Here is a 27,676-nt window from a genome sequence, read left to right on the forward strand (position 1 = left end):
CACCGTTTGAGTACTTCTACAATCATTTGCAAGCGCTGGAAAGACTTGGGGAAACATTACAAATCTGCCCTGCGACAGCATTGCAACACACGGTAAACTAAGTGGTCAGAAAATGCTGCATGCTACTTTATAAGCATGCCTCCACGGAGGTAAGATAAGTCGGCGTTCAGTGCTCGCCACGGCATCAGTGTTCTGCCTGCACAACCAGGTTGCAAATCCCAAGCCCACTTGCGTCTTCGTTCTTCCCAATTCAACAAATTGAGTCCCATTAACTCGTGTAATAGGGATAGGCATATTTTCAAGCAGGTAACTATTCAGACACTTGTCGAGCTGTGCAGAAGTTGTGATAGTGGGTTTCAAAGCCTACCAGCCGTACCCGCGACAGACTGGGATCCAGGGTTCACATCTTGTGTGAACCTCATCAGCTGGACGAAGGCTGCATCAATTGATTGGCCTCTAATCAACTGGGTCGCAGGACTTTGATCTACTAATTCGAAAATTTTAAAAAAGTGTGCCATTGAGTATTTATTGACGATTTTCTGTTTTGATTTACCCCAGGTTATTTTTCAACTGTAAGGGTGGGGAAGAGAACACTGTTCGGGGTTCTATATCAGCGAATGAATAACATGACCATTTCAGGAACCTATGTTCTGAAGAGAAAATATACGATTCAACCACGCAGCGGAATTTAGTACAAGGTGATCTTCTGCATGACCCATTAGGGATTACATTAAAAGAGATAATGGAAACAATTGATCTCCAAAAAAGACAAGGCCCCTGGCCCTGATCACTATTTGATTTTTGAGCTATTCAAGGATGAGCACGTGATTTGGGTGCCTTATCTTTCAATGCTATCGAGTGCAATAACAGTCTCTTGCGCTGTACCCAAAAACTGTCACGGTGCAAAAATCGTTCCACCTTACAAGAAGTGGGTGGCACGTGATTCCATCCAATTACCACCCAATCTTATTGCTGGATTGCTCAGGGAACATTTTTGCCAGGGCAGTGGTATGCAAACTGAATTCCGGGATGACAAATAAAAACCTTATGAACCCTCCAAGTAGGCTTCAGGTAGGGTGTGGGCACTGCTGACCAGAGTTTTAGGTTATTTGTGTTGGTCGAAAAATTCCTATCACTTGAATTCCTGAGTAGTTTTTTGAACTACAGACTGCTTACGACAGTGAGCTATGCACAAAACTGAGGGAATCCTCGCAGGAATTGGGGTATCCCTCATGGTCTCCAATCTTCTCTACTCTGGCTATACACAGGAAATACCGCAGTAGTGAGGTAGATTCTGGGTAAACAACAAACATTCCCTTTTCCTGCACAAAAAGGGGTACTCCAGGGATATGTGTTGTCAGCAATGTTGCTCTGCCTTTTTGTTATGGAGCGATTGAGAAATTGTTATGGTCTACCATTAATGCCCCAACTCTGGGAGCAGGTAAAGATCCAATTCTTTTGTTTGAAGACAAATCCTTCCTTGTGTCACTGACACCGTTTATGTTGAAAAAATACTTCAATATATTCCAACACTTCTGCCATTCGAAAGGGTGAACAAAACAGTGATTGAGCAACTGAATCAATAGGATTATTTGGGCACAAGTTTCATAAGCACGGGGTAATGGGAGTATTACTTGGAGAGAACGTGTGTGAAGATGTCCAGATACTGTGGTGCCATTGCAAGGTTCATGTATGTTAAAAAGGTATTTGTACCGCACACCGTCACCACAGGAGTGGTCCCCAGGCGTGCTTGCAGATCTGAAAAGGAGTGTGTGAAGAAAGGGGGGAGTTGTGGGGTTAGTAGGGTGTAGTGGTGAACCCTTAGGACCTTTGCCTCAAGGTAACACGTCGTACTTCGGATGGGACCAAGAATAACTTGGCAAATAACACTGTTTTATTAACAATTATTTAAAACAGGGAGTACAACGGACGTCGTAAAGCATGATCTCAACAATTGACAAAAAAATAAAATTCACATCTTTGCAGCAAAAAGGTGTCATTCTTGACGTCAAACTATGTAGCAAAGAAAACCTACACGGGGTAGTGGTTGGCTCAAAGGGGAACATATAAGTATACTTCTATAGGGGCTGGAACTGTGATGGGGTCTCTATAGTCAGGTGGGCTTCTCATGCCCACCCTTCGTGCAAGTCATCTTCAACAATATTTAGAAACACAACACCTCATTGGCTCTTAAACTATAAGGATCTTTGTTATATGGCCTTCTATAATTGGTTGGCCGCTTGTACCCTTCTGGAACATTTGAGACTCTAGCAGCATGTAAGCTGTTACCCAAGGTGCTGGTGGGTGGACCGGACCTTATCTTCCCACCCAATTAGCCTGCCATCTATCGTCACTCATGCCGTATGCCATTCACATGGTCTTTGAACTAGCTCCCCGTCTCTGGGAATATATGGGAGTGTGAGCACTTGCTATCTCCAGTCCGGTGCACCATGCTCTTCATCTATTTTCATCCTCAACTCACGTGATCAGAGACCATAAATTTGCTTGTATTATAGCATTTATTTGTCTTTAATGAGGAAACTCGGCATCCATGATGTTCCTTCTTTGCAACTTTAATAAGGGATGCCTTGGCTTCTCACGTGTACTGTTCTTCGCACGCTGATGACCAATTCTTGGCCGCTTCCAGTCTTTGACATCAAGTCAGACAGCCTTTCTGATTTGCTTCAAATGCAAGCCCATTCTTTGCTGCGACACGTGTAGCTTCAAATCCATCTTCCTTCATGAATACTTGCTTACTAAAATACATCATTGAATGTCCAGAACTCTATATACAAACGTGTTGGTGGCGTCGCCTGCAGTCTATATACTATGTATAGCCAGCCTTATGAATACTTTGATTACTTTCATTACAGTGTCTGTACAGTTATTGAACGGCTTGCATGTTCTTCAGTGTTCTTCACACTCATGCAATCTTCATTCAGCATATGAAAGTTTTCTCAATTCTTTACTTCGCCATCAGATTGTATATCACCTATGCATTCTCTTCTCTGGTCAATCTTCTCATTGCGTCATTCTCATTCTTCATGACATCACCAGCTTCTCCTTTTAACATCACACTTCTTCAGCGCTTTTCTCAGGAGATCAACAGCCTTTCGGGGGTACTTCTCATAGGGACTTCTCAATGGATAACTTGTCTCAAAGTGTCTTCATGGTATAGGTATCGTTACTGGTGTTGCACGTGTCGCATTGTCCGGTTACCAACATATAGGCAGAAAAGGGGCGTGACTTCCTGTAAACGCATTCGGCTGCTCCTTTACACTGGGAATAGGAAAGTGAGAGTTTTGATATCCTGTTGGCAGCTTCAGTTCGGTTTGCACCATACGCTGAGCTGAAGTGTGGTTTTCGGGTCTGTGCGAGTTCCCATGTGCTATTAGTCTGTTGTTGCGGTGTGGTGAAGTGCGTACGGATGGATGTGCCAAGAGGTGGTTCTGTGAGTTTCCGTATGAGAAGTGTATGTGGAAAGTTGAGAATTGGGTTAGCGGGTTTTCCCAATGTATGAACACGGCAATGGTGTAATCAGACCTACCATCAAGGCATACAAACTTCAAGCAAGCTCATAGGCACTCTATGGAGCAGAGATCTGGGGGTATACAGAATATAGATCTCAAGAGGGTAGTAGAGAAACGCTTTTTAAAGAGGGTACTCGACCTCCTACTTAGTTGCCCAACCATTTCCTTGTACGGGAAGCTAAACTGGTGTTTTCGGGTTAGACGTTGGTGTTCTCCTGAATTAGGCATATACAGAGAAGCCGTGTTAGACCATATGAGTCAGGAAGGTGGGCTTTCGACACCTTGGTGCAGACACTCGAGGAATACCTTGCGCGGAACTGGGCACAATGAATTTGGGACCAAAATACTTGAAATAAACACCACGTCTAAAGTGATTGTAGCAAGAGACGTCTTTGTCAAAAAGAGAGCGGACCTGCTGGAGAAAAAAAATAAATAAATAATAATCAACTCATCAACACAATAAATGATGCCATGGTTATGAGGAGCACCTGGACCATAATGAAATCTAAATTCATGAGATCACTGTATGTAATGTTCAGGTTTGGGATTTTAACCGCGGCGCAACGCATGACTAGATGGGACACACGTGTATCCAACAAATGTCCTCACTGCAAACTTGCAACTAAAAGAGTAAATTTCTTGTTTAACTGTTCACTATAACTGGACCATAGGAAGGCATTTTTGAAACGAAGATTTGTCAACTATGGTGTAGGAAACGTGCATGAAGCAACGGGTGTGTACAGCAGACGGTACACACTTCTATGCAGTTGCCAAATACATGTACAGAGCGTGGTTTATGAGGTCGTCTTTATTCAAAACAACAACTATTTAATATGAACCCCCTAGTAGTAATAGCAATGCTTTTCTGTCTCATTTCATGATTCATTGTTTTATTATAGTCGGTTTGCATTGCTTTACTGTCAGGGCTACATGGAGGACCATTGTGGGCAGGATCTCTTTGTCAATGCAGGTTATCATCATATTTTATGCATGCTATATATTGTTGTATAATTTTGTATTTTGACTCTCGTATGCCCGATTAATTTACATCGATTAAAAGGCAAACACAATTAAATTAAATAGTTTTGCATGCGTTTTTATACCTCCATTATACTTTTTTGGGTGCAGAACAAAAGCACCAACTATAAGTGCTGGAGAATTTTCGAAGTGATTTTATGATATTGTAAATATTGGATGCCTGGGCTTTACTTATATGTGCTACTCATATGCTGTACAGTACACTTCTCGATTTCCCAATTTATCCAGTCTCCGGTAGGTTACTCAAAAGCAGTGATCAGCTCCATCGGTCTTCGACTCCCTCACTAACCCATCGCCCGCCATTGACACCTGGCAGCAACATGATCCTTATGTGAAACGAGGTTAGCATCTCTATAGGACTAGTACACCCTCACCCACCAAATTCGGCCTACCCATTGTGAACCCCAAAGTTCAACGTTACTAAGGAAGACATGAAATGAAGAAACATTACCAAAACCATTGTGGACATTTCAATAAAGATGGTACACTCAAAAAACACATTTCTGATTATTATAATGTTACCAAAAAAAAAACAAAAAAAACACAAATGGTGTTGGCAGGCAAGCAGTTCCAACCCGATGCTATATGGTACATGGAACCACTTGAGGCCATCTCAATACATGAGCCCGTTGCCAACCAGCAAGACAGTGCACAGAACTACGCTGTCAATGAAGCTCTAATGGTAGCTGCTGCTCTAATTATACATAAAGTACTCCAATATACAACTAGTATTTGTATTTTACAAATCGGTCTGGGAGCCCCTCTACTGAGAATGAACATGGCCAAATCCCCTGTTCTTTGGGAAGGTGCACAGTTGGGAAGGTCTACAACCACGTTTTAGCTCACTGTACCTTTCACAGAGGAGAAATGGCTATTTGCATATTAGTCTAGCCCCACCAACTTGGGCAGTCACCACCAAAATGCTAGGTAATTCTCCTGTGAACAAGAGTACCAACATCAACCCCAGACACGTGTTTCGGCTTAGTCAGGCCTCAGCAGTGAGGTATAGCTGCGCTTCTTTAAGTACTGTGAGCAAGGGGCCCACGCCTGGATTACCCAGAGTAATTTATGGTTCCCAACCTTTTTTTTTTTTTTTTATTTTTATTTACTTTTTAGAAGCTTGGGGTTTCACCAGAAATTACACTGGGTAATCGAGACGTGGACCCAGTCATCATTGTGCTTAGAGAGGCACAGCTTCATCTCACTGATGAGTCCCAACTAGGCCGAAACACGTCTGGGGTTGCTGTTGGTACTCCTGTTAAGAGGAGACTTGCCTAGGATTGCCTAAGGGGGTGGGACCAGAATGTTATGGAAATTGATATTTCTCCTCTGTGAAAGTCCCAGTGAGCTAAAACATGGTTGTAGACCCTCCCAAGTGGGCACCTTCCTGTAGAACATAATATGTGGCCATGTTTGCTGTCAGCAGAGGGGCTCCCAAACCTTCTTTCAGTATTTGTTTTCCATTTTCATTTCTCAAAAAGACATCAGAAGAAAAGTACCATTAAACGATATAAAAAGGCAAAACAAAAGGCGCTGGCAGAAGTGGAGGTAAGCGTTGCTCCTTAGCTGGCTTCTTGGCACCGGAGACTAAAGCTCCAGTTGCTTCACGACCAACGCCATGAAGATGAAGTCACGAGAAATGTAGAAGAGCATCAACCCCATCATCATATGTAATAATGCACTCAGCCAAAAAGTGACAATGACATTGCACCATACCACAGTACACTAGACTCGTTGCCTAACCAAGCAAGCCGGTTTCCATTTATACCGTCACCAAACCAACAAAAACAAAGCAAGCATTGGCAAAGCTAGTTCTGGCCTCGTATACATGAATTTTCCATAAACCAGATATTAGCATCATGCACTATTATCCACATCATATGAGAGGTATTCCTATAGCATGCAAGCTATTACCATAAAAAGACCAGGTATTCACACCATTGCAAGGATTTGACACCGAAGTCCAGGTACTCGCACCATTACATCACCCTTAAATGTGCAGGTACTCGTAATTGACAATAGAAATGCCCTGTATTCATGCGCCTAGAGACCACAAACCAGAGGTCAATCACTACTATTGTGCTTAATTACATAGAGCACAGCTGAGGAGGAAGTGCACAGTCCCCGTCTCATCTCTCGGCATTCTATGCCACCATCACCCATGCACGCTACTGCACACGTGAATTCTCCCTCATCTAGGCCTCCGAGTGCTCTTACAGAAAAGGGGCATGTTCCCACCCGACCTGCCTTACTCCACCCCACCCAATAGTGATACAAAGACACAGGGGAGTTGCTAGGTCTGGAAAAGACCCGGGGCTAAGCTGATGTCAGAACTGTTGGGACTGGGGGCTAGCTAGTCTTTTGGCTGTAGCTCCTGAGATTCTATCCGGGGCTACAGCCAAAAGATCAGGGGCTATAGCCCCCTTAGCCCCCCCCCTAGCAACGCCCCTGCAAAGACATCACACTTGCCATTCCTTGCCAATTAACTCTCTAATGGGTGGTTGCCAGCGGTTCACATCTATGTACAGTAGCATTGTTCACAGATGGTGTGGGATTAGGGTGCCACCAAGACTATAGCTATTAAAAGCTTGATCAGGAAAATGCTGCACTATCGTATTTAACTGAGCGTCTGGGGTACTTTTTTTTAAGGCAAGTGCAGCAGATTACTAGTGGATAAAAAAGTCAAGATAAACACAGTCTCTCACAATAGGAAATGGAGCAGCACTGCATGTAATACTAGGCCACAGTGCTGCGATATCAACCAGCGAACTTTTAGTGACAGTGCAGGCATATCACTGAAGGCATTTTCAAATGGTACAACATAGATACCTTGCTGGTCACTGTGATGAATCAACTTCCGGGGCACCAGTGGTCATGGGATGAATATCAGTTTCTAAACCATCAATCAACCCCACACCTCTAGTACACCAGAAGGGATCTGGACAGATTGGAATACAAGTGAATTATAAGACCTCCTTGTCCAATTTTGATAACGCGGACGGAATGGCAGGCTCATCTCCGTAAGGTCGTGGATCGTTGGCTAGTTGCAACATAGCAAAAATACAATTATTACCCAAAGATAAAAAGGACTGTCCAGTCAAGGTTGTATACAAATATCTAATTTATTATCACTACAACAGGCAGTTCTCGCACACTACTACACAACCCACACTATAAAAAGGAACAAAGAGGACAGACAATTTCACAAAGGAAAGGGATGCACTCTGGATACAGACTGGAGGGTTGTTGGTAAAGTAATCAGTCTTACAGTTCAAGGTTATTGGTTTCAACACCAAAGGGGTAACGGGTCGTAACTGTCTCTAGGGGCCTTCAGAGAAGGACCAGGCAGACAAAACCACAATATACCTGCTGCTGAAGAGGTTCTTGGTGCTTGACAGCATCGAGGCGGTTCCAGGGCGCTTTGCAGCCTGTGAGACAGTTAGTGATGGGAGACAGCTGTGAGTAGCAGGCGGCAGGCAGTTTGGCAAGCAAGGCTGGACAAACGTCTGATGGCTGTCCAGCACAGCCGCTCAGGGTCAAGAATCGGTGCCTCTGTGCCGGCTGGTGGATCCGGAATGCTGGTCGAGGCGTCCTGAATGGCTATGGCGACTGCAGCGTGACAGCAGTCAGCGGTGCAGGCAGATGTGGTTTGAGGGCTCGACTGTCTCGAAATTGTCCTTAAAAAGATGGACGCTGGATGATGCTTGTGTGGCACTCCCTGTAGCTTCTTTGTAGGGCTCTTGTCCTTTCAAGGTGGACAGCCCAAAGCTCCAGAGGGTGTTAGTAGGCAATAGCCATGTCCTTTATCCAGAGACTCTCTATCCAGCACTTCCCACATAGGAAGCTTGCTGTCAGAACCTAGCAGGGCACGCTGTGTGCTGGCTGGGTACCAGTTCTGGAGCTGCTGGATGGGTCCTCTCAGTCCGGTATCTCCCTCTGTTCCCTGGGAGATGTTTAGGGGAGGGGTCTTGCTTCCCCCTTGGAACTCCTGGCCTTCCTTCACTGGAAGAAGATGCAAGGTAGACTGCACCTTCAGCTCTGGTCCAAATGAGTCCTCCTTCTTACTCCTTGTAAAGTAATCAGATGATCTGATCAGTGAGGGGCCCAGGGATTGGTGTAGGCCAAGCCTAACTTAAGTGAGCCAATCCTGGGTCCCCACCAATAATCTTCAGTGATGCTTCAGGTCAGAATCAGAGAGCTTGGCAACAGACAGGGGAAGAATGACAACATATACTTCTAAGTCCCACCCATCTTCCTGTGTGCTGTGTGTCTCCCTAATTAACCGAGCCCTATGCAGCGCTTTATCACAACATGGACCTCCTTTGAAGTAGGGGGTTGCAGGCAGACTTTCGTCTCCTACAATCCACACTTCCGTGCTCTGAAAGGAGTAGTTCCAGACAGGACATAAATTGCCCTTTCATAACAAGGAGGGGTGTTGGTGCCAACACAATGCATTACAAAGAGGTGTTGGCGTGTGGTCTCTATTGTTAATTCCTGCACCCAGGCCTTCCGCGAGTCTTGATAATTAACATTCTTCAGTATTCGCCACCACCAGCAAGGTTTGACAATGGAGATGCAAATCCATGGGTCCTTGAAATTCTAACGGGGCTGCCCATGGCCAAAGGCTTTTGATGTATCTGCGGCCGTCACTAGTCAGCTACACATGACAGGGGAGGGCGGCGCTGGTAATCTGTGTCCTCCCAGAGTACATGACTATTTTTCTGCTGTGCGGTGTGCGTGGAAAATATGTGCGTCAATGGCCCCACATATTTACAGAGGTTTATCTCCCATCATGCATTCTTTTAAACAAAAAAAATCCAGGGCAACTGCACTCTTCCTGTGCGCGTGGTCGAATCCCTCACAATTATCAAATGCTAAAAAGGACTGTCCAGTCAAGGGTGTATAACAATATCTACTTTATTACTATTATTATCACAACAGACCGTTCTAGCACACTACAAAATACAGCCCATCCAAGTTCTTGGTGCTCGACAGCGTCGAGTCGGTTTCAGTGTGCTTTGCAGCTTCTGCAACACAGTTCAAGACGGAGGACAGCTGCACGTATCAGGCGGCAGGCAGTTCAGCGAGTGAGGCTGGACGGACTGCTGCCTGCTGGCCTGCCTGGCAGCTCGGTGTCAGGAATCGTTGTCTCAGTGCTGGTTGGAGGGTCTGAAACACTGGTCGAGGCATCTCAGATGGCGTGAGTGACTGCGGCATTACAACAATCATGGGTGCACTCGGTTGCAGCTCGAGGGGCTCGACTGCCTCCAAAGTGTCCTTAAGGCGGACACTGGCTGATGCACTCCTCCTAGCTTCTTCGCTGGGCATGTGTTGTCCTTTAAGGTGGATGGCCCATAGCGGAGGAGAGTGTTGCAGGCAATGGCCTTGTTGTTCTATTGGTTCAGAGACTCTCTGGTACTTCCCACCTAGGAAGCTTGCTTGCAGGGCCTAGCAGGGCACGCTGTCTGCTAACTGGGTACCGGTTCTGGAGCTGCTAGAGGGTCCTCTGGATTCAGTATCTCCCTCTGTTCCCTCAGATGTTTAGGGGAAGGAGTGTGCTTCCCTGTTGAAAATCCTGGCCTTCCTTCTCTGGCAGAAGCTGTAAGACAGGCTGTACCTTCAGCCAGGGTCCAAATGAGTCATTCTTGTTACTCCTTGCAAAGTCTTCAGATGATCTGCTAAAAGAGTGGTTCAACCCTCTTTTAAAGCCAAATGGGCCCCAGTGATTGGTGCACAATAAGCCTACCTTGATGAAGCAATTCTGGGTCCCCACCACAATCTTCAGTTATGCATCAGGTCATAACCAGAGTGCTTTGCAACCAGAAAGGTAAGGGGATGACAACATGTACTACTAAGTCCCACCCATCTTCCCATCTGTTGTGATTCAAAGTGTCCCTCTGGTTAATTGAGCTCTCTGTGGCTCCTGATCAAAGTGTAGGTCTCCCATGAAGTTATGGCGAGAACAGACTTTCTTTCTCCACCAAATCACATAGTTGTACCTTCCTGAATGGGTCTCTATGAGTTGATGACCACTGTAAACAGTTGTCCCAGACATGACATTCACTGCCCTTCATACTAAGGGGCGGGAGCTGACTTTAAGTTGACACAGAGGCATATCAAAAGGGTGTATGCACTTCCACCAGCATGCGGACAAAGGATAGGACGGATTCATGGATCCTTCAATATTTAATTAGGCTGGCCATGGGAGGAGGAAGTTGTTGCCCTCCTCCACTTGCTGCTTTCATGTACACCTGGCTGTCACATTCCAACTGAACATGACAGGAGGACTGCACCTGTAGGCTGTGTACATCCAGAGTACAAGTGACTATGTGTTTGTTGTGCGGTGAGCATAGGAAAATGTGTGTGGATTAGCCTCACACATATTCTGAGGTTGATCTTCCATCATTCAATTTCTTTAAAAAATAAAAAAGCCCAGGCGAGTGCACACCTGCTGTGCGTACGGTCGAATTCTTCAATCACGCTTGAAATAAATAGCTCTCCCCTGCTTGGTAGGCCTTCTCTTGGGTTGGATTGTTCCACTGAACCGATAGGACAATGGGTAGAAATGCAGAATATAACAAACATGTTATGTTATGTTATTTTGCATTTATATAGCGCCTTATATAGCATTGGTATGGTCTGAAGGTCCTGGTAGGTTGAACGCCCTTGGGAACCGAAGTTCAGGTCAGTAGGGAGAGTAGAGAGAGTCAAAGGGGCGTGTGAGCACCGGGTGCGGTATTCGTGTAATAGCTGCTTCTTAGCGGTATAGGTGGTGGTTGAGAGGTCAAGAGCATGTGTTAGTTCTGGCAGGATTTATCCAGACCGATTGTGGCTGCGTTAGGCCTGAGGAGAACGCCTGGCTGGGGGGTGAGTAACCAGCAGTGTTTAGTAAGAGTGATGGGGAGTATGAGGCAGATGTTGGTATGAGAACAGTTATACCGAATGGTGTCATAGTATCTCTGTGTTCTAGTTGAATGGTGGTGTAAAGAAGAGAGTAGGCGTGGTGATGTGATATGGTGGGTTACATGCTCATCAAACGTTCCATGCATTCCAAACCATTCATGTAAGTCACGCAATTCTATGCATTCCAGTTCGCTCATGCCCTCCAGTCCGCTCCATGCACTAGAGTACGCTCCACGCACTCGATTCACCTATTTCACCGGTACCATCCACTTACTTCCCGGTACCTTTCACATATTGCACCAGTACCTTCCACATACTTAATTTGTTCTATCCACATATTTCACCCTTCCATCCACATATGCAGTGATCATGGGGATCTTTCATGTAAACCACCTTTCTCCTGCACCTCGTGCAATCCCTGAATATGGAAGGCTTCTTTGTAGCCTGAAGGTCAGCCATCTGAAGAGAAAGTTCACTCGACGAATTCAGGGTCAAAACAAAGTTTTTTGGAGCCCCAAAAAACAGTGGAGATAGCCCCTAGTCTTTACTATATTACAATATAAACTACAGTGAAAATTGAAGAAAAAATTTGAAAAAGCTCAGGAGAGCTTCAGGATTCCCTGTTACGTAACTGAAGGGACTGCTCAAAAAAGTGGTAGGACTTTATAGAGCTGTAATGTATGGGAACATGAGAAACGGCGTCCTACCACATTAATTTACATTGAACAATTCCTGCATTCCTTATTTACTGCAGAGGTAAACTCCATTTGACATACTAAGTATCAACAAGTTTGTAAACTCATAATTAGACGAGAAATAAATACACATAGAATGATGAAATTGACTTTTAGGCTGCTTAATTCAACTAAAATGTCAAAGAAAGAATGGAATGAATTCAATCAACCATAACATTTAATAGTTTTATATGAGCAACACATGCCCACTTATTTTGCAAACATAATCAAATAAAAACAAAAGCAAAAATAGATTGGAAACATAATTCAATTAGTTGCCATACCGATTTGCAATAACATAACAGGAAAACTGAACAATAGTTTCATAAATTGTCGTTATAGAAACACAGAAAAAACGTAAAACCGTAGGTGATGAACCAGGGTGGGTTTTTTTACAGATACAAATACATTATACCTGCTATTTTCAAGGTATACTAAATATTCTGCGGGAGGTAACCAAGTCTATGGCCCCTGGATTCCCTGTGTGAATTAGGCTGCGGTGAAAAATCTGAAGACGGCTGCCTGGGGCAGAGCTTAAGCCCTGCCACCTCATTGGTTGGGGTCATAAAGGACCAAAGTGAGGTGGAGGGACTACACAACAGAATGGCTCATAGGCCATAATGGGCTATGTACATGCATTGCTGTTAGCAATGTGTGTATATTAAAAAAAAAACATTTTATATTATTTTTATCACCGAGGATTCCCAGTCCGACGGGGAATATTCAAGCATCTGAATCTATGAAAGATCCAATGCTGGAGAAAAGAAAAAAAACTGGTTTACATATGCAAGATTGCTTTCCTTTATCAAGGGACAAACAAACCACCTCGTGTTTCATATAGAGTGTGATGCTGGAAATGCCTCGTTCTGTAGTCCTTTTTAGTTTATGTTCTCTGTTATTTTCTGCCTATGAGTCCATGTGGGACTCATGGCAGTGCAACTCTGCCTCGTTTGGTGTACAGACCCTTGGGATACCCGTATGGCACCCATGGGTGAGGGTACAAACCTGTACCCCTAGTGTATGTTATTGGGCACACGTGTGGTAATTCAAAACAATACACCTAGGGTGGCAATTCTGGAATGTATGTTTACTGGAGGCAAGAAATAAACGTCACCCTGGGATCATCCTCAGGGCCATCATCCCCACCATCCCATAAAAGGTGGAATGAACAAATGATTAAGTCTTGGAGATGCATTTCCATTTTTAAGTGATTCAGCAGAAAGTACACATTTGCACACCAAGAGATATAAAACCATTGGCATGCGAAAGGTTTTGAACAACTGCCATCTGCCCTAGTTAGCAATGGCAAGGGAACAAGCAAGTTGTACTAACATTGTGAGATATGCAAGTTACAGACCACCGTACAAAAGTCAATAGCAGCTATACCAACGGCCATTTGTATTGGTTTTGTAGCAATGTGAATGGCAGCAGAAACTAGAAAATATGTACTGGGCAGTAAAGAGCATTGCATGCTGTGACACGGTGCATTGCAATCGCCACATTGTTGCGGAGCACATTGAGACATATGTGGATGGGTTGATGCCCTTTTATGCCTCTCCATGATTTATCATCACAATGTTTGTGGTGAAGAGGTGAGAGCATTTGCTTCTTATGTCGGGATGTAAGGGGAGCGGTGTTAGATTCTGCACCCGACAAACACCTTGTAGAATTGGCCTTTGTTGACATTTCGTTTGATTTTGTCATGCAAAATACAAAGAACAAGGGGGAAAACAAACACAGAATACAAATACTGGTCCAGGGTGCAAAATGTACACAAGCAACGAGCCGATGGTTAGTGATATTTGAATCTTGGCGAATAAGAAAAAGCCTGCTCTGTGTAAGCATAAAATTGATGTAGCAAGTAACATTTTATGGCTGGCTAGTAGCTTGCAACTTAATTTCCACCCCCCTCCCGTACTAGTCGCAGTTTACATTATTGTATGTGCATGTGGAGCAACATCTATGATATTGCTTTGGTTGGCCGAGGGGTTCTGTCCACTGACTAGCTAGGTGAGGATTGCCTACATGTATTGAGATGCCTAGGGATGGTCTCAATTAATACCTTTGCTTATGAAATAGTACAGGTTCAGAACTGATTAACAACCAATGTAATTGCCGGGTTTTGTGTAAAACAATAACCTCAATGTTGTCACTTTATTGTGACATCTTTTTGGAAATGTATTTGGGGCTTTGGTGATGATGTTAACGTATTGCAGATTGCTGAATGCACTTTGCTTGTGAAAAATGTTTTTGCATCGGCAACTCTGCTTCTGTCTAGTGCCACACCACAGAGAGTGTGGAGAGGGGCAGTTCTCTTTATGCATATTGACAATGAAAACAAATAAAGAAAATCAATCAGAGGTTACTCCAAGAGCCAAAAGGCCTTACATTGGTGCAAAGGATCCATTGTGTGTTCTCGAGGTTAGAAATGTCAAAGAAAGGTACTGCAATTGCATGACTGCTAGTAAAATAGTTACATATGTGTTACTTGTATGGCTTTCATTAGGGTGAATTGCAGGATCTATATTCCACAATGACAAAAAGAACCATTGAACCGTGTATGTTTTCCTGCTATAACCACTACTATTTGTATCATTGATTTGCTTTCCTTTATGTAAGGATTCATGAATTAGGCAATTTACTGTAAGAGCTTTGTCTGTAACAATCATGAATTTTAGATTGCGGCTTATACGCATACATTTTTCTGTTATATACATCACATGTTATATATATCACAATTGCCTTTAATTGTTCGAGACTACTCAGCCTATTATTGTACAATTTGTGATTCTGTATACAGCTATTGCATCTGGATTGTATTGAATTTGCTTCATGAAATTTAAACTATGAAAAGAAAGTATCAAACTGTACACATTGCCGAGATCCTGGTCATCTTCAGCAAAGCTCATTTTGCAATGCTTTAACCCCATGGGTGGAGAAAGAACTGTGGGTGGTATGGGGCTAAAGGGCTCGAGAAAATACTGCTTCAAAAACTGTGTTCTAGGCACCTGAAAACGATGAATAGCATTAACGCATTAGTGTTCACAGTGTCTGATATCCTCCCTTTACTCTCAAGACTTGTGTTGCCACACTTCCTGTTTCCCCGTCGCTGTCGCCTCCCGACCGCCCTCCATGCTTTCATTGGTCCCTAGGACCGTGTCTCCAAGACATATCTGATGCTTCCAGGGCAGCCCTCTGCGCGTGCAGCCCTGCGGCTAAGGGCCAAGGCAAAGGGCGGCTCCTACAGAGGCAGCTCCAGATGGTATCTGCAGATATCCGCAGGGGAAGCAAGAAGTCAGTAGCCTGCAGTCAACCAGCACCAACCAAAAAGTAAGTGTGGCAAGGGTAGGGACTGAAGCAATTACTTCATGCCAGAAAGCCCTACCACCCTTTCTTAAAAATGTTAACTTTTTTTGTGTAACATCACTCATTCACATACTACGGTCAAACGATTATTCATACCCAAATAGCTTCACTATATTGAACCTTGCTCCTAGACTGCACTCCCAACACCATTTATATTTGTATTTTGTTTATTTGTAAAGCGCAGCCAGGCCCATGGGCAACCGGGCGCATTATTTTAAATAAAGTTACCGGACGTTGCAGTTGCATACAGTAGATCAGGAAGATGCAGTTAAACAAGGTAGGAGACTCTAGCTCTCCACATTTACAAGAGTCCAGTAATGGTAAAGTAAATAAATAAGTTGTGACTACAATAAATACTGTAAAGCAGGAAATAAACCAGTGATCTAAGGAGGTTAGGCTGTCATTGTGTCCATGTCCTGAAACCAACATTTAGGGTTGTACTTAAATAAATGGAAGGAGGGTTGAGATCTAAGAGAAGCAGGGAGTGTGTTCCATAACTTTGATGCCAATACAGGGAAACTGGCACCTCCTGAGTTATGGAGTTTGAATCTTGGTATGGACATTGTATGTACTTGGGCCGCTCCAAGTGGTCTAGAGGACGTGTGTGAGGTGAGTTGGTTAGTAGGGTAGACTGGAACGAGGTTAGCCCTAGCTTTGTGTGTTAGAGAAAGAGATTTGAGCGATATTCTGTGCTCTACCGGGAGCCAACGCAAGTTACGTCTAGTCTCAGAGGTATGCGACTTCTTAGGGATGTTAAGGGCAGACCTAATGGCATTATTCTGAATTACTTGTAACTTGTTGATGTTTTTGTGGCTAGTACCTAAGTATAGGGCATTACAATAATCAATTTTGGACAGAACTAGAGTTCTAGCAAGAGTAATGCAGTTAGGTGTGGTCATGAAAGGCCTGCAGGCGGTGATTAATTTACATGTGTAAGCGGATGATGTTGCAACCGCGTTAGTTTGTTTGGAGAAGGATAGAGTGGCATCAAGGTAGATGCCAATTGAGTGTACCATAATCAGCGTCGTTGTATTAAAGTTCAATTTTGAAAGTGTGCCCTAACGGCATCACAGTGGTAATGTTTGAATTTAGAAAGTGCTCCTATCAACATTGAGTGTGCCTATTATCGTCACTGTGGTAAAATTGAATTTAGAAAGTGTGCCTAATAGAGTCTCTGTGGTATAGTTGAATCTAGAAAGTGTGCCCAATAGCGTCTCTGTGGTATAGTTTAATTTAGAAAGTGTGCCTAATAGCATCACTGTGGTAGAGTTGAATTTAAAAACTGTGCCTAACGGCGTCACTGTAGTATAGTTGAATTTAGAAACTGTTCCTAATTAGTGTCACAGTGCTAAAGTCGAATCCGGAAAGTGTGCTAATAGCCTCACTGTAGTATAGTTGAATTTAGAAAGAGTGCCTAATTAGTGTCCCTGTGGTATAGTGCATACTACAACCAAGCACTAACTCTGCCTCGCCACGCTACAAGGCCATCCCACCCAGCTAGGTCCAGAGAAAGAGCCTCACACTGGTGCGCCTCCCTCCCCCTTGCCCCTAGTACCCTTCCCCTCCCATCGCAAACCATCCCACCCTCCACCAAACTCTTACACCACCCCCTATCCAACCACCAAGCCAGAGGAGCCCGATGGCGCGCCAACCATCCTAACACACCTGTTCCTCCCACCCCTTCCACCCACCCTCCCCCCAGCATGCCCGATCAAAAAAACGCACACCCACCCAGACCCTCCTCGTCCAGCCACCACCCACTGCCCCTTCCCAGCGTAAACTCCTAACATCCTCCACCGACCTCATCCCTTCGCTTGCCTAAAAACTGCACGTCTCGCCCTGGCAAGAACAGTGACCGCATCCCCATCTCCCTCCGACCCCCACTACCCTCTCACACACACCAACAGCATTAAAAACCCTGGAAAAAAGAACCTGGTCTCCTTCAATCTCCCTCTACTCCTCGCCCCTCCTGTCTCGACCCACCACCTCAATCTCTCAATCCCCACCATCTCCGCCCTCCACCCCTTCCTTGCCCTGCTTCAAACCCATCTCCCTTGAATTTTCACCAACCACAATTAGAAACCATAACCCCTTACAGTTCACCCTCAAATCCCCAGCCCCAAATCCGTCTTCCCTACCGACTACCCTCACACACCCATCCAACCCTATCCTCCCCACACCCACCTCCTACTCTTCCCAACCACCATTGACCAACCCGCTTATCTCACTTCCCAGATTCTGCTCACTCCCCTTACTCCCCACCACCCCCAACCCCTCGCAGCCACTCACCCACTCCTCCCCACCACCACCCCTACAACCTCCACAACATCCCCTGTGCCACAGTAAGATGCATCCTTTTTAATGCCCGATCTGTAGAAAAAAACAGACACAGCATCTTTGACCTCATCGCCTCTGACAAACCAGACCTAGTCTTTATCACAGAAACCTGATTCTCCGACGACTTTGACCCCATTGCCCATGAAGCCTTCCCCCCAGACTAATCCCTCATCTCACTCAACCAACCCTCCAGAGGAGGCGGAGGACTAGCAATTGTTTTCAAGTCACACTTCTCCGCCTTAATCATCGACTGCCAGACAATCAACCCTTCCTGAGAATCGCTTCTGGTCAAACTATCCCTCCCCCCCAATGTTCTCCCACAGCTCCCTAATCATCTACAGACCCCCTGGCTATGACAGACAATTCTCAAGCAACCTCTGTGATTCGATAGCCACCATCCAAATAAACCATCCGACCCTCACTCTTCTAGGGGACTTCATATATCTGCCTGGACATTCCCACCAACCCCGTGACCCACTCACTGGTCGACTGCCTAGATGCGCTTAACCACCACCTTCTCATGAACGGCCCAGTTCACTCTAAAGGACACACCCTTGATGCCATCTTAGCTCCCAGGACCAGATAGATCTAAGCCCCCCTACACATATCACCTGGTCTGATCACTTCATTGTGCCTTTCAACATTCGCTCGCCCGCCCCCTCCCCATACTTGAACCAGAACCCCCAAAATCAAAGCAAATGCTGGAAGAAACTAAAAATGCTCCCTGACCTAGCCAACGCGCTATTTCAAACTCCTCCCTCAACCACCCCACGTAACGAACTCTTAACCACTGACTCCTTTGACTCGTGGCTCAATAGCTCATTAATCCCGCTCACCCCAATCCACCGCTCGCCGTGGCCCTTATCCCAGATGGTTTACACCAGACCTGAAGACTGCAAAACAACTGTATAAATCCCTCAAAGGCAAATGGTGGAAATATAGAACCAGCCTGAGTACATCCTCCCTGGCCCGGCACCATCGCCATTACAAAGCCGAAACCCGAAAAGCAAAAAAAGTCCACAACTCTTGATTCTCAACTGTGAAAACACCAGCAAGGAACTCCACAAAATCATCTCTGAATTCACCAAACCAACCTGTACCACCACCCAATCAACCTCATCTCTGTCACTCTGCGACTCACTCTCTCTCCACTTCTACACCACTGCTCTCAACAGAACAAATTCTCTCAACAACAAATTGGCCCTCATGCCCCTGCCACGTAATCCACCTTCCCTACCAGTCGCCCCCCCCCCACCTGCCACAGCAACTACAACCCAACCCACCTTCTACTCATTCACACCAATATCAAGATACCAATTTCTCAAACTTCTCTCTGCCCGGAAACCATCTGGCTCCCCCCTAGATCACTGCCCCGCCTCAATCCTCAAAGAAATATTCTCATCCACCTGGATCGGAGAGTACGTAAGAACCATCATAAATCACTTCCTCTTCTCAGGAATCATCAGGTTCCTTGCTAAACTCATTGATCGAGCTGCATACACCCAACTAAATGCCTTTGTCGAATCCAACAATCTCCTTCACCCTGCATGCACAATCAGGCTTCAGACCTTGACACGGAAGCGAATCGACTCTGACCTCAATGTAGGATGACCTTAAGATCACTGCAGATTCTGCAGGATGCACTGCACTAATCCTTCTAGACCTCTTCACCACCTTTGAGACAATCAACCACTCAATCCTCATCGACCATCTCCACTCCCTAGGAATCTGTGGAAACGCTCTCAAGTGGACAGCATCCTTCCTCAACAATAGGAAACAAATCACCCTCCTCTCCACCTTTGCTTCTGCCATCCGACCAGTCAATACCGGAGTTCCACAAGGAGCATGCCTGTCAGCCCTCCTGTTCAACCTCTATACGCCCACCCTCCTAGGAATAATCCGCACGCACAATATCCTGTGCAATACCTACGCAGATAACACCCAATAGCACCCAATTAATCCTAAAACTGCTCAACTCAAAGCCCAACTGTCAGTGGGACCTCACAGCCTGCCTCCTTGACATTGGTCGCTGAATGACCACAAACCACCTCCTCTTAAACCCCACTAAAACCGAAATTATGATGTGTGGCAACACCGAGATTCTCCCCCATCCTCTACCATGGCCATCATCCATGGGCAATCCACCCACCACCTTGCCCACTGTAAAAAACCTTGGATGCACTCTCGACTCTGACCTAACCCTCTCTCACCAAATCAACATCTCCAAGTCCTGCCATTACCACCTCAAAATTCTTAGATGCATTTTCCGTACCTCTACTTTCCCAACAGACTTGCTGCTGTCCAATCTATTGTTATGTTTAGACTGGACTATGGCAGCTCCCTCTTCCTCGGGGTCCAAGCATACCACCTTATTAAACTAGAAAGAGCACAAAATGATGCAGCTAAATTGCTTCTAGCACTTGGCCCAAGAGATCACACCTCTCCAGCTCTCAGAACTCCCCACTGGCTCCCGGTTGGACAAAGGGTGACTTTCAAAACCTTATGCATCTCCCACCGAGCAGTGAATGAAACCGGCCCTCTTTACCTACAGGACAAGCTAAAACCCTACCAACCACTGCACACTCTAAGATCAAGCTCTGCCCTCCTTTCAGCAGTACCAAACACCAACTCAGTCAGGTTAGGGGGATCATCATTCTCAGCCTTGGCCCCCACTCTATGGAACTCGCTCCCACCCCACATTTGACACACCAATGACTACCTGTCATTCCGCATATTACAGAAAACATTGCTCTTCCCTTAATGAATCGACGCTAAGAGCAAATGGAATGATTAGCCAAAACAAACAGAAATCCAAGGTTGTTTGAACAAAGAAAATAAAAGAGCAAAGGGAGTTGATGGAACAGACAGAAAGACTGAAACAGATAGAGTAAGTGAAATAGATGGATTAGATTGAGTAGATGAAACGGATAGAATGGACAGAATTAAGTGAATTGAACGGATGGAGTGGAAGGAACAGAGAGAGTGGATGGAACCAATGAAGTAGATGGAAAGGATGGAGTAGATGGAACATATAGAATGGACAGAATGGATGAAGTGAATTGAAAGGACGAAGTGGATAGAACAGACGGAGCGGACAGAACGGATGGAGTAGATGGAAAAAGGATGGAGTGGATAGAATGGATGGAGTGTATGGAAAGGATAGAGTGGATGGAAAGGACGGGGTGGAATGGATAGAAAGGATGGAGTGGTTAGAGTGGATGGAACAGATGGAGTGGATGGAATGGGTGGAGTGCAGGGAGCAGTTAAGAGTGGATGAAACAGATGTAAAGGATGTAGTGATGGCAGCGGTGGAGCGGATAGAAAGGATGGAGTAGATGGAGCGGTTAGAGTGGATGGAACAGATGGAATGAGTGGAGTGCAGGGAGCAGTTAAGAGTGGATGCAACAGATGGAGCCGATGTAAAGGATGGAGTGGAGCGGATAGAAAGGATGGAGGAGATGGAGCGGTTAGAGTGGATGGAACGGATGGAGTGGAGGGTGCGGTTAGAGTGGATGCAAAGGACGGAGCGGATGTAAAGGATGGAGCAGATGTAAAGGACGGAACAAATGGAACAGATGGAAAAGGCAGAGTGGATGGAGTGGCTATAGCTCTGTATCTTCTATTTATGCTATGTATATGCTATGTACCTGTAGCCCCATGTTATCTGTATCACATGTTTACCCTATCCATCCTGTCGCTTTATATACGTAGGCCCCCGTTCTGCTCTCATTCTTGGTCGCAGGTGCTTTACTCATAACCACCATATCACACTACTATGCTTACTCTCTCCTATTCACCATCATTCAACTAGAACACAGCTATGCTATGAGACATTCGGCCTAGCTGTTCTCATACTAATATGACCCCATGAACACCTCATCATCCTAATAAAACACAGCTAGCTGAGCACATACCGGCTAGCTTAGGCATCTCCTCAGGTTTAACACAGCCAGAACTCAGTCTGGGTGTCCATCCTCCTGACTGAACACATCCAACTGATTTCCTCAGCACCACACCTACCTTTAAGAACCAGATATCATGCAACAACCCCACCAACGGCACACATATGTGGTGCGCCCATGCACCATACGACACACTCTCCAATGACCTGAACTGCGGTTCACAAGGGCGTTCAAACTACCAGCCCTTTGAGGTCATACCAATGGTACATAAGGTGCTATATAAATGCCAAGTAACATAACATAACATACAGCTATTGTATCTGAATTGTACTGAATTTGCTTTATCAAATTTAAACAATGAAAAGAAAGAATCAAACTGTACACATTGCCGAGATCCTGGACATCTTCAGCAAGGCGCATTTTGCAATGCTTATACCCCATTGGAGGAGGAAGAACTGTGGGTGATATGGGGCTAAAGGACTCGAGAAAATACTGCTTCAAGAACTGCGCGCTAGGCACCTGAAAACGATGAATGGCGTTAACGCATTAGTGTTCAGAGTGTCCATTATCATCCCTTTACTCTCAAGACATGTGTTGGCTGACCATTACCTATCAATCTATGTGTCAGTATTCTTCCGGGCCATAGTGCTGCACGGCTCTCCATACCATAATACTGAAACGTTGTGCAACCATTACCTGGACAACCTTGTCCATCATCTGGAATACCTCACTGAATAAACGATGGTACCACCGTGCTATCTGATGCAACCTATTTGTACAGTTCAGACTGCCCAAAAGGTAAGATTCAAGCCCTACTTTATAGGAATGGGTATAGTCAAAAATAGGGCACCTGGCTCTTCCCTGATCTGCCAGGTACCAATACATAACATAAAATGAGTAGAAGAAGAAGATGCAACACAGCGAAGCTCCGACAACATCCCCATGCTACCTAGCCAGACATGCACAAGGCTTAATTACATCGCACAATAATTGAATACAGGAATCCTCACAAGAGAGATGAGAACAAACACCTCTGTCCTGAAGAAGGCCGTTATAAGAAGAGCACCATTCATCAGCTCATGAGGCTGAAACACTGGTGTGTTGCCAAGCTGAGAACATAACAGTGCAACACACCAACACACCTCAACTAGCCTAATAAAGAAGGCAGGTAGACTTAGATAGCCGTAGTTCAGTAATAGGGCTGTATTTTGAGATTGTGCAACATTTTGAATTACAAATCGAACGTACCTATAATGAACTGCATTGTCACACCTGTGGAACACTTTTTTGTTTATTGTTGTGTATGAATGATTTGTAATTGCTCAGAATAAAACTACAACCACCGGTATAAAGAATACTGTATAAAGAATAAGTAAGCTTCATCCAGAATCGCCCCGATCATTGTTTGTGTAATATTCATAGGACTGGGTCCAGCTATTTTTGTTATCTATAGTTATATATGAAAGGGCTCTAACCATGCCTAACTGTACAGATAGGTCACATAAAGTCTAACAGTGCTAGCTACTGGTGTTTATACCGTGAGGTATTCCAGGTGGGGCAAAAGCTTACCTTGCCCCACACCAAGCATAACTTTGGGAGCACTGTGTATGCAAGGTATGCAGTCGCTTGAATGCGTGATGCAATCGTCCAACCAAAAGCGTGTTGTGGGCCATGTGCTGTGTGCCTCAAAGCGTGCGGCAGTCGTCTTAACGTACAAAGAAACACAAGGCAATTAAACCAGACGCGGCGTGATCTAAGCAGCACCGGCCAGCAGTCACACGTGATCATGTTGATTGTGCTGAATATCATTGAGAGGTCGATGACCAGTGGAAGCTGAATCACCTGTAATCGGCGGCAGCCAGGGGACCCCGTGCAATCAGACACGCACCTTCCCACCACTTGAATGTCCAGGCCATTTTCAGTGACACATTAACATACGAGGCTAATCATTAATGTAACACAATACCAGATAGGCCGCAGTCCTCGAGTTCTGCGGCTTGTCAAAAGGAACTTTCTTATAATACAAGAGGTGTTCAGCTGGATTTGTATCATTAGGGGGTTTCTTTAAAAAACGTGAAAAAGAAACGAACAGGGGGCAGAGAGTCCCTACTGAAAACCAACGAGAGACATGTGTGTAACTTGTGGGCCAACGCACAATCCAGTTCTCACAACATTCACAGCTTCAAAACTTAAAATGAGCCGTATGGCAGGAAGAAAAAAGAAATTCTGAGAGAGCTGCATGCATTTGAGGTGACTAAATGACTTCCTCTGCGCAGGACACCATTTCCCACACACCTGTGCTTCTTTCAATGTGGAACTTGTCTTCGATATGCTTCAATCAGGCTTCATAGGCACCAGATGCCGATAAACTGTAAACCATAATATGCCACTCCCCAGTCATCGTCAGAATGACAGAGACAGCGAGAAGATGAGACACACTGGGTGCAAAGGTCAGCCAACCATAGGACCTTTACATAGCATTAACATAACATGAAGCAAGAAAGCACGCGTGTATGGAAATAGTTTCAAACACTGAAGAAGTATGAATGCTGTCAAAATCTACAAAACATCCAGCAACTATTACCAAATTGCTGTTATATTAACTTCGCAAATAGAATCGATAATTGTATGAAGCCACGCGATCCTGGGGGCGCTGGTTTGCGTGTCCAACGGATTGTTAGTTACATAGATTCTAGGAATACCCCCGAAACCTTTTGTAACAAAGTACACGGTGACGACTTGAAACCTGTGTTTAATGGACCTCTGATTAGCAAACTCGTGTATGGTAGAGAGGGTGCTGTGGTATCATTGTGTGTCCAGTTACTAGTGTATACGGGTGGGGACCTTTCGGGAAAATAAGTGTGATGGATACTAACGAAGAAATGAAATAATTTCTTTAACAACATTAGTTCAACTCCGCTTTCCATTTTCTCCTAATAAGTCCCTGCACACATGTACAATGCACCACATTTAAATATTCCGGGGGGGGGGGGGGGCGCAACATCTGAGCACAGGTAGGTCAGAGACAAAACCCAGGCTTGTAGTGGATGGCACGCGCCGACGATGGGCAGAAAAGCACTAACTCACCAAACCCGAGTTCTTGCTTCCCGTACTATTCTCCCCCCCACCCCCCAGTGCAGACTTGATCCGCGAGCAGCCGCCGGCCTTACCTCGTTGGTTGAACCATACGGTGATCCAGGAGACAGAGAGGAAGGTGGCCAGGCAGAGGAGTGTTAGCACGCTGCCATTCCGCAACCTCATCTCATAGCACCCAGCGGCGGCCTCGGCGCCTCTTTCCACCGCCGAGACCAAAACGAAGCCGGCCTGAGGGGGGCGGGGTCCCGCTGAGCTGAGCCCCGGCTCGGCCGCCTGATCACCTGCGCCAGCTCCCAGCGGCGACAGAGGGTTGCCTGCTCGCTGTCAGGGAGCACAGCGCGTGTGTTTCTCCGCTAGTTGCGTTTCCCCTTTGCCTTTCCGCCTCCCCGGCTCTGCCTCTCGCTCGCACGGCGACTTCCTCCCCCTGACTGCCAGCCACGGCACCGGGCGCTGAAGGGGATAGCAGCCCGCCCTGTTTCCTCCCTCCCTGTCTCTGGAGGCGCCCCTTTCCTGTAACCGTGGTTGCTGGGGCTCACCCGCAGACGCAGAGCCGCTGTGCGAACGCGACTAACCTGCGTATCTGCTAATTTCAGGCTGCCCTGCTTGTTCTTCCAAGGCCAGACCCGTAATTGCTGCTTGCAAAGCTTCGCTCGCCTCCCTGGGCGATCTATACGGTATCATTCGCACCTGCCCAATCAACTGGCATTTTAACACATGCACATAACAAATAAATAAAACTGCAGGATCGTTACAGATACAGGAAACTCGTCTATCAGAGCCCTGTCGGGCAAGATATATACAAACCTCCCAATTTGCATATTGAATCAACAGAAGTGACTTCGCAGAAAAGGACATTGCAAGGAGCATTAATGGTTTGCTGATACTTGGAGGCACCATGGTAATGACTTTAGAATAAGTTGCCATGAGCAAGCCAAGTGGCAAATACCCTTGTGTTGCAAAATGCCTAAATTGCACTATTATTATATATGGAGTAACTCTATAGTCATTAGACTTTTTTAATGGTAGTGTGATATATTAACATAAGCTATGAAGTAAAACACTTACTGAGCTGCAAACAAGGCACAGTGAGATTGCATTACTTTCCAGAGGGTCATGGTGAAATAGGGATGTGGACAATTTAAGCAAGTGAAAGCATCTTCCCAGGTTTAGTTGATATAGATATGTATTACGGTTTTGCTTTGAATTTCATGGGCTTAAATACTCTATATATGTTATGTTCTGTTACTTGGCATTTATATAGTGCCTTACGTATCATTGGTATGATCTCAAAGCGCTGATAGGTTGAGTAGAGAGAGAAAGAGTCATAAGGTGCGTGGGTGCACCGGATGTGTGTGCAGCCGGTATGGCAGTTGCATGACAGCTGCTTCTTAGCGGTAGGTGTGTTGGTTGGGAGGTCAGGTATATGTGTTCATTGTGGAGGGATGACACCCAGGCTGCTTTGTGGCTGCGTTAGGCCTGAGACACGTATGCTAGTGGTGTGTGCTCAGCTAGCTGTGTTTAATTAGGATGATGAGTATGTGGCGGATGTTAATGTGAGAACAGCTATACCGAATGTGTCATAGTATCGCTGTGTTCTAGTGGAGTGTTGGTGTATAGGAGAGAGTAAGTGTGGTAGTGTGATATGGTGGTTATCAGTAGGGTGCTTGAGATCGAGCACTCCATCTGTACCATCTATTCTATCCGTTTTATTTACTCTGACGGTTCATTCCACTTCGTCTATTCAGCCATTTAGTCTGTTTCATTCATCCTTTTATCATTCCATCCACTCAACCCATCATTCACATAATCTACTCCATCCATTCAGTAGACCCGTTCCATCCTTCCGATCCGTTTAATGTGTTCTATCCGTTTCATCCTTCCAATTAATTCGATCAGCTCTGTGTGTTCCATCCACTCAATCCGTTCCATCTGCAGCATCCTTTCCATCCACTCCGTCTGTTCCATCCACCCCATCCGCTCTATTAGTTCTATCTGCTCTATCTGTTCCATCCACTCCAACTGTTCAATCCACTCCATGTGTTCCGTCCACTCCATCTGTTCCATCCACTCCAATAGGATGAGATGTGATATCCAACTCCTTCCTTTTCCAAACTTAAGACCCTTCCTATGGCATGAGTTGTGATATTGAACTCCTTCCCATTACAAACCTGGGATCCATCCTGTAGCATGAGATGTGATATCCAACACCTTCCCGTCCTAACCTGAGATCCATCCTGTATCATGGAATGTGATATCTCAATGCTTCTAATACCAAACCTGAGACCTTTCCTATAGCATGAGATGTGATATCCAACTCCTTCTCGTTCCAATCCCGAGACCCTTCCTATAGCATGAGATGTGATATCCAACTCCTTCCATTTCCAATATTAATGCATTGGAAGCAATCCCAATTACATAATAAACTAGACTTTCATAATTAACTTTACACTATATACATCGTCCTAGAAATATTTTGAGCAATGAGAGCATGGCTTTAGTTTTATTTTCCCCATCCTGCATGCAAAGTCACAATAGCATTAATGTGAGCCTAACAAATCCCCCTTGGGTTTTAAAGCCATAGTGTTTATTTCATGAAACATGCAGAATTATGCACCCATCTCCCTTATCATCACATTCACATTTCTTAAGTTACAAGACTCTCTGCTAATAGCCCCCCCTCCCTCCCATCAGTGCCTAATTACTGCCATGGTAATGCTCTTTTGGCACAAAGCAACGTGTTAGGTCTTCGGCAGAGTTGCTCTGCTGCCCG

The 27,676-nt window shown here is 45.3% G+C and overlaps 1 protein-coding gene across 3 annotated transcripts in view; it reads right to left on the reverse strand.

The window, feature by feature from the left end:
- The window catches only part of MGAT4D (MGAT4 family member D), an 877,674-nt gene extending 852,062 nt beyond the window's left edge, over positions 1–25,612 (reverse strand). For 2 of the 3 annotated variants that reach the window (XM_069631174.1, XM_069631176.1), the window contains exon 1: positions 25,479–25,612. In XM_069631174.1, coding sequence (XP_069487275.1) covers positions 25,479–25,587 — 109 coding nt within the window. In that variant the 5' untranslated portion in view covers positions 25,588–25,612. Of the gene's footprint in view, positions 1–24,980 lie in introns of all 3 variants that reach the window. The other variant, XM_069631175.1, reaches the window with a different exon arrangement.
- Positions 25,613–27,676: the final 2,064 nt, after the last annotated feature.

Source organism: Ambystoma mexicanum, chromosome 6q, assembly GCF_040938575.1.
Source record: "Ambystoma mexicanum isolate Mex_15411 chromosome 6q, UKY_AmexF1_1, whole genome shotgun sequence".
NCBI lineage: Eukaryota > Metazoa > Chordata > Amphibia > Caudata > Ambystomatidae > Ambystoma > Ambystoma mexicanum.